At 49.6% G+C, this 8,404-nt stretch overlaps 1 protein-coding gene across 1 annotated transcript in view; it reads right to left on the reverse strand.

Annotated features, from left to right (window-relative positions):
* Positions 1 to 8,404, reverse strand: part of LOC104489309 (voltage-dependent N-type calcium channel subunit alpha-1B-like) — a gene marked incomplete at both ends in the record, with an annotated part of 135,088 nt that overhangs the window by 13,451 nt on the left and 113,233 nt on the right. The window contains one exon of the mRNA XM_010131455.1: positions 3,551 to 3,654. Within this exon, the coding sequence (XP_010129757.1) occupies positions 3,551 to 3,654 (104 nt within the window). The remainder of the gene's footprint in view (positions 1 to 3,550; positions 3,655 to 8,404) is intronic.

The following is an 8,404-nucleotide window of genomic DNA, read 5'->3' on the forward strand; positions in this document are numbered from 1 at the left end:
GGATCTAAGGAGCTGTTTCAGTTGCAGATCACTTGTCTACCACTGCAGTACTCCAGGAAAGCTCTAAAGCCTGCCACACTCACAGCCAGAGAACAGCACGGTCTGTCTTTCCTGGTGATGTGAACCTGGCAAGGGGGACCTGCTACCCACCTCCCCAGTCAAAGACCCACCCTTAGCACTGCGGTGAGCAGGTGGGGCACACCATCCACTGCAGCATCCACCTCTTGTAAAGGCAACATCCCCTGTTTGCCACCATCCCTGCTGCACCGTCAGAAATAAGGTGTTTGCACCAACTCCACCCCCCACGTCCCGGGATCATTGGGGAAATTGCATATTTGGTGGCACAAGCAGAGCCGAGCTCTGCTGGCAGCCAAACCCCGGATCTTCCATCAGGAGGGGGACAGAAGGCAGAGCATGCCGTTTGGGGAGGGTTTTTAAATATTAACTGATTACCAAGCACTGGCAGCTCTTTGATCAGCACGCATGAGGAGAACACACCATACAGCGGGCAGAGTCTCATTTAATCTGAATTAAGGAGTCAACATGCTTTTAATCACATCTTTAGCCAGGTGTTCAGAGGTTTTTGTCGTACCAACTGTGGCCCAAGGTTGTGGGTTATTTTTATTCCAAGTTTTTGACCAACGCTTACAGATTTCCACATCTCCCTGACACTTCCCTGTCTTTGCTTTTATTCTAATTTCAGAAGAATCAGCAGAGGGGAAAGGCTGTTTGCTCTTTATTATAAAATGTGTATCATATCTTCTGTGGCATTTGCAATGCAAGTGCTTCCACATCTTCCTAACAGATGAAGCTGGAGATCCTAACCATGTCAATCTATCTACACTGCTCAAATAGATCAACCCAGGAGCTAAGCCCACTCCTACTTGGGATCTGCCCAGCAGTGATACGGGTTCACAAATAACTGCAGAAAGATAGAAAATTCCATGAAGAGTTATGGCAAGACTCGGTATAATCTAGCATCAGTAGGAAGCTCCATAACTTGTTGTCATTTCAGATTATTTATATTGCCATAACCTGCGACAGCACCTGCACACCTACTTCAGAAATTTGTAGCTTCCTTATTGCCTACCGAGGAACGCAAACGTGAGAGGAATGAGCTCGAAACTAACTGCAATAAAAACAGACTCAGGTAAAAGCTTTTTATGTGGCTTCCCAAGTATGTCCGTGACACGCTGAAGCTTAACCCCCTAATGCTGATGATGTATGTGGCAAAGTATCGGAAGATAAAATACTGCCTGACCAGGAGGGGTTTTGGGAAAGAGAACAGTAATGAAGATCGTGCACAAGCCTAGACAACCAGTGACCTCACTTCAGGTTTGCAGTTGTTTCTGGGGGGAATTATACCCTCTCTTTCCACCCTCTCCGCGGAGAAGGAGAGCAGAGCACTGCAGAGAGCAGAGCACTGTGTCACCCCCAGCACACAGCAAGGGTAATAGTAAAGGCTCTGAGGTGCTAGAACACAAAAATAAGGAACAGTTCAGTGGCTGGTGAGCTAACCCTGTTCATGGGTTATTTGTAGAGCCCCTACACTCCAAATCCACTTTCTTTTACTGAAACAGGAATGCAGGATATGGCTGAGAGCCTCCTCTGCCGGAGCCGATAGCTGACACTGGCACACGTATGATGAAACATCCTTGACTGAAACTGGACCCTGTGGAAGTCACCACACATTTGTCAATGACCCTTCCTCTGAGCAGAAACGCACGGAAAGAAAAAACCTCCAGCAGAAATTTCTTCGTTTTTTCTACAGTGCTGTCTGAGGCTTTTACCTAGAGAATATAACAGCAGCCTCTGCCTTCCGCCTCTGGTCTTTCCACCACCAATGCATTCAGATATACAATTTGCCTTCATTGCTCAACAGCTGCCAGCCCACCAGCAGCCTGCTGAGCAGGGTGGTCAACACCTTTGCTATGGTGTTCATTCTCTTCAGCCTCTCCCCAGGAATTAATGCAGCCAAGGATGCCAAACCGCTCTGCAATCCAGAATTTAAGTGCTTCCTTCTGTGAAGATATTGTCCTCCTAACGAAGGGCGATCGGATGCAGAGCTGCATTTTTACTAAAAGATACACATTTTTATGATATTCATATTTTGCCCCAAGTGATGAAAGTCTTTCAGCAGACCCAGACAGGGGTCTCTGTCTTTTGGTCACCAAACACCTTTGAATCCAGCACAAAGCAGCAGGAGCCTGCAGGCTTCTGAGTTTTCTTTTAAATCACAAGTATCGTTTCAGCCAACATGGGCTGACCCCACTGCGGAGCGAGGAAGATGAACTGCCTAATGCACCACGCTCAGCCCTGGATCTAAGTATGGTCACAAAGCTCTCCTTTACAAAGCCTCTGATAGAACAGGCTGTCCAATGAATGGCTGTGATCAGTTATTGATCGTGACCGTTATTCCTGGACATGAAGGAGCATGACACCACCTCCCTCATGACATTCTCTCATAGGAGCTCGTCTTCCAGGCCTCAAGCGAAACCGTACTGCTGCCGCCCTGCTCCTGCCCCCAGTACATGCTTTGAGGATGAGGATCCTTAACAAAATAATAGAACTGAGCATGAATCTGTTCTTTGGCAAACATTTTTCCTTCTCAAATAACTTAAAGAGCAAAGGTGCAGCACTAAAGCCTTTTACTACCCAACATCATTAACTCTTTTCTCTCTTCCTGTGCTGCCAAGAGCAGGAGAATTTATTTAGAAATAAATCTAGGTCTTTATAGAGCTATAAAACCTAGATCATCCGGGCGAGCTAAGAAGAAACTGTGTGCACAATGAGGTGCCAAAGTCTAAGAGCTTGTAAACCATTAAGATGAGTCACGTTGTTAACTCCAGATCAAATTTCCACAGACACTGGGCATGTTCCAGCTAGGCTTCAAGCTTGGCAGCTTGATCTCTGCAATGGCCCAAACCCAAAACTCATATGCAATAAACACCAAATCCTTAACTGACCCTTGGGATTTGAACATCAAGAGACCAGTGTGTCCCCAAAATCCAGACATTGGCTTAAACAGCCAGAGATTTAAAAACAAAACCAAAACACCACCAAGACCAAACCCTCAACAACACAACAAGAGCCTGAGATCTTTTGATTGTCTTTTCCTTGAGCTTCCCCTTCCTCCAGCTGCACAGTTACATCAGATGGATTATGAACACTGACGTCCAGGTCCAGCACTGAAGTATTTACACTGGCAGCTGTGGGTTTCTCCTGGATTTTCAAGACAACACAGGAGTAAGTGTTGGCTGCACAAGCCCAAGTCAGGAGAATTACAAGGAGTTCACTTAACTTTTGGGTCTAGGTTCAGAATCGTCTCAATTAATGGTTTTTTCACCAGCCTATCCCCCACCCTATAGCTCTCTAGACTTACAGAAACACCCCACTGCAAGGCAAGGCACGGTAGGAAATGTGTGCGGGGGGACAGTACACAGTGTGGTGTGTCACATCAACATCTCTCTCACCCACATCTACCCACAGTGCTAAAACAACACATCTTCCCTTTTCGTAATCAGGTGGAGACAAGTCATTCCTGTCTTACCCTGATAAGACGCCCAGCACCAAGTTGAGCATGAAGAAAGAGCCAATGATGATAAGAGGGATGAAGTAAAGCCAGTTCCAGGTATTTCCTGCAGCGTCATTTGTCTAGAAACAAAGAAAAAGGGAGAGAGGAAAAACATATTAATTAATCAGAAACAAAATACCACCCAGAAACTGCAGGGCAGAGGGCAAGGGACATTCTCCTCAGAGTCCCACAGGACTGTCCACCATTGAGGTATTGCTTAATCCTGTTGTGTTGAAACGTCAGCGAAAGACCTGATGACCGAAGGTGACTGTCCCACCATCCACACTACGGCTTGTCAGCTTCAGGTTCACCTAATTCCACAGCTCGAGGCTGACCCTGCTGCAAGGCCAAAACATGCTTCTCAGTGACCTACCTCTGTGCAGGCTTCCTACACCAGCCTCCTCCCTCCCCACCTCCACTCTGACTGCCCGTGTGCCGAGCATCAGTGCCACATTTACATCTGAACTGAGACACCCAGCGAGGGCAGGGACGCACAGCCTTCCCTTCATCCCTGCTGCAATTCAGGCAGAGCGTGGCACCCTGCCCAGAATCTGCTCGTACACACCGAGCAGAAGACAAGAATTCTGCAAGAAAATGAGGCGTCTTCAGAGTGATTGCAATTCCTCCTCTGCTTACTCAGCACTTTTGGGCTTCTGTCATCAAAGCCCGCCTGAGCTCCCTGAGTAAGCAGCAGTCTAGATGAAGGGGAGGGAAGGGTGGTTTAGTTTGTGACAAAGTTTCTCTATTCATCAGCCACAATGGAGCTCTTCAAGGAACTGCTGAAAAGTAAAATGCCACATGGCCGTTTGCTGAAGCCAAGTGCCAAGAAAAATGTAAATTCTTCTCTTGTGAGTGAAGAATGCAGCAATTTGAGAATCTGATGTCAGGTGTAAGGGAGGGGAAAGAAAAGACCCAAAGACATTCTCCACATTCTCCTCCTCCTGCAGAATAACACAAACCCAAAGGCAAAGGCTGGCAGAGATGGGAGAAAAGCGCTGTCAAACACCAGCTTGCAAAAAATGCATTAATTCTGATAGTAGTGCCTTTTACTCAACATCTGTGATGCTTTTTGGCCACTATTCCCAATCACATTTGCAAGGGTAATTTTGTTTGCAGAAGGACTGCCTGGAAGTGTTTTAAATGTGCTGTCTTTCAGCCATGCACTCACTTGATGCCACCTCAAAACGTCCCTGTGTAAGAAGAAGTCATCCAGTAAACAAGCAAAACCAACGCGTGTGATGCAGGTGACCGATGTCACAGCATTTCTTACTGGTAGTAACATTTCTAGCACTGATACCAGTAAATACCTTCTGAGCCATTTTTAATACAGCGCATATTCTGCACAAATTCTTCCTCAAGGAACACGCTCTGGATCACACACATGACGAGCGTTTCTCCAAATAGCCAACATCTTCAGAAATATCTGTGTCAGTTGATCAGTGACTCACTCGAGAGGAGCAGGGACTAACTAACCTCGCCACAAACCACTCCTACTGAAGGCAAAACCAGTACACGACAGTGACTCTGGAGAGAAAACAGGCTGGGGAAAGGAGAGCAGAGAGCAGGCAAACTGCACAGCCCGATCTCTCTTGACGGGGTTTTAACGCCTTTTGCGATACCTGTCATCCCACCCCAGCAGCAACACTTCTCCATTCACTGTCCTGTATTTCCATTCCCCTCTCCGCTTTTAGTGATCTCCTTTCCCCATTCTCCTGCATCCCATCTCTGCAGACGGGTTTGGAGGAAGCAAGGACGGTCCTCCTCAGCGCTTCTTCCCCAGCGCATGGAGAAAGCACCGGTACGGCCTCAGCCTGCTCTCCTGGGACCACCAGAGCAAAAACCATGTTTTCATGTTTAGGGGCTGTTCTTCAATTCCCGCTTTGTCGACCGAGGTAGCAGAGCCCGCGTCTCCGGTTGGAGCAAGCGCATCCCGTTCAGCACGGCTGGGGCTGCCATCAGCCAGGCGAGGGGGGCTGGAGAGCCAGCCCGCCAGGGAGAGCTGGAGGGAGGGAACAGATGGAGACGGGAAACCACATCAACATGTAAAGAGAGTGCAGCAGGTTCGCTGCTGCCAAACGATCGTTTATCATTTATTTATTCATTTGAAGCCCAAACTTGGCGACAGATCCACAATTCCATGCCACAATCAAGGCCCTTAAAAATGAAATGTGCTGAAATATGACTAATTAACTGCCCTCCTCTGAGCATTTGCTAGACTGCCTTCTGCTTGGGGCAGGGCAGGGACTCGCTCTGTTTGCTCTGCCTTGCACACAGGGATCCAGGACAAACCAGGTGGCAAAGGGTCCACAGAAAACCTCTTCTGAGAAAGCAGAGCCTTCACGGACATGCATCATCTTTCCCAGTACTCCCAAGTGTGCTTGAACCCCATCACAGTTGGTGGCACCAGCTCTGCCGTGGTGAGATGCTTTAATGAATCAAACCTTTTTGCTGCCAGGAAAAGCAAACTCTTCCAGGGAAAATCCCTGAGTCCCGCAGGCACCTCTGGCTGCACGGAGCAGAGGAGACCGCTCTCTGCCCGCCAGGCCACTGGGGCTTGGGCTATGGCCCAGCTGTAGGCTTGCTCACTACACAGGACAAGCCAAGAGATCAAATCAATTTTGGTATTCCAGCTAAAACATGTCACTGGTGTAACACCTGGCTGGCTGTCAGTGCTACTTGATCCTAACCACAGGTCTAACCCCACAAGGAAGAAGGAGAGAAAAAGTGCTTGTCACAATGTGCCAGAATTATACCTGATTCATAAGGGCTTGCGAGAGGCTCCCTCACTGCTCAGGAACTGAGGAACCCACTGGTGCATACAGCCATGGGGCTCTTCACAAGCACCCCCTGAACAGTGCCCACATCAAGCTGAAGCCTTGCTCCAGGAGTGCCCTGGGGACCTGCATCGAACTTGACAGCACAAGACTTCCACAGACAAGGTGCTGCACAGTGGGAAACCGAGGCATGGGAAGCCTAGGGGACACTTTCAGGGGTGCAGTGGAGACTTAGAGAGCTGTTCCTCCATCATCTAAAGCCCAGTCCAGCCCCTGGAATGTTCTTTCCATCAAGCCCAACTGCCATGGCTCCCTCTGCCTCACCTCTGCTCAGCTCCAAGCTGCTTCCACCCCGACCCAGCACTTGTATCAAGCTGCACCCACCATGCCTCCTTTTTCCTTCAAGCTTTTTGCTTTTTTGTTTGTTTGTTTTACTAAAAGTCTAATCTAATTCCCCAAGCACATCCTTCAGCCTCTTTCATATAACTCTGCTTCATCATCCTCCCTGCAGCCCGATGCCACTGCTCAGCAGGAGCACCTGGGTCACAGCTGGACGCCAAAGGACAACCTTTATGTGTTGCCGCTCTGCTGGCTTTAAGCACCCAGGGGCTCTCTCCTCCCTTTCATGCAGCAGTGACAGCACGGCCACCTCTCTGCAGAGATAGGTGGGTCACCCAGGGAGATTAATGGCCCTGAGCTCCCGATACAGCCAAGGAGAACGGAGTGTACTCCAGCAAAGCACAAGATCCTTCCCACCACCAAGACTTCTGTGACTTGTCCAACACCAGACGACGGCCAGCTTTAACGCTCACTCCTGTCTCACAGCCACAGCGAGGCCACTGGTTCATGATGTTAACAAGATGGGAGCTGCATCTAATTATTAATTAAAGATATGTTTTGAGACACTGGAATTGAAAGCAGCCTGCTGCAGCTTGCGATGTGCTGTAGAGACCAGAAATGCTTTTATATCACCTTTCATCTTCCTTTCTGCAGCCCTGGCCACGGCCCATGTTCCCAGGGAGGGAGGCAGAGCCCTTGTGCTTGGCTGTCCTGAGGGCCGTTTCTCTTGTTGCTGGAGCTTCTTGTTGCTGCAAGACCAGAAGCAGCTCTGCTCCAGCCAGTCCCATCCCATCCCCGTGAAATGGTCAGCGAAGCCCTGCCTGCTCCGCCATCCCTCTCTCCCAGCCCAGCAGCACACGGCCAGCTCTCCAGGGACCCTGTCCGATGTCCAGCTCGGTACTCCCCACGGCTGGGCACCACGGAGGAAGCCTGGCAGCCTGCCAGCCTCACAGCCAAAGCCCACACAGGACCAACTGGGCTCATCACAGGGAGCAGGAGCTGGTTTGGTAGGGGAAGGAGGTCATACGTGCTCTGCAGCGCTGCCTCACCTGCGAGGCTGTCGTCAGCAGCGGGGAGTTACTGAGAAAACTATGACAGTCCCTGCACAAAAAAAAAAGACACTGCAGCCCCCAGGAAGGGCAGCCCGGGCAGTTTTTACCAGGGTTACTTGATCGCAGTTTGCATTGGTGACGAGATTCCGGTTCTGGAATCCCGAAATAACAAACACATAATTAAGTGAAATTTGGATTATGCACAGGGTCACGAACAGGCAAGAGACTGTCTCTGTTCAAGGGGAGGCAAATCTTACTTTGGGGAGACTCACAGCCTGCAAATTAGAGCAAATCAAACACAGAACAACCCCCCAAATCCTGCCTCCTCTTTCCTCTGCCCACAACCTCCTGCTCTCCTCCGGCTTTTGCAACACAACCTCAATCTGTATTTCATGAGGTGAGAGGGACGGGGCGATTCCCACATACCCAGGCACACGTGCCTCTGACCAGCAGCCAGCAAACCGGGGTAAGGCCGGGCTCCAAGGGCCAGGCTGAGACCTGACGGCTCTGCGATCCGAAGCTGACAGCCTCTCCTAGCTGGTGCAAAGAGACGACCTGCCACCGCTCTGCCCACAGCACTATTCAGCGCATGCCAAGGACCAAGAGAGCCAGGCAGTGGTAGCACATGTTTAAACTTACTCAAATATCCCGTTAAACACTGCTGA

This window comes from Buceros rhinoceros, unplaced genomic scaffold, assembly GCF_000710305.1.
Source record: "Buceros rhinoceros silvestris isolate BGI_N320 unplaced genomic scaffold, ASM71030v1 scaffold5862, whole genome shotgun sequence".
NCBI lineage: Eukaryota > Metazoa > Chordata > Aves > Bucerotiformes > Bucerotidae > Buceros > Buceros rhinoceros.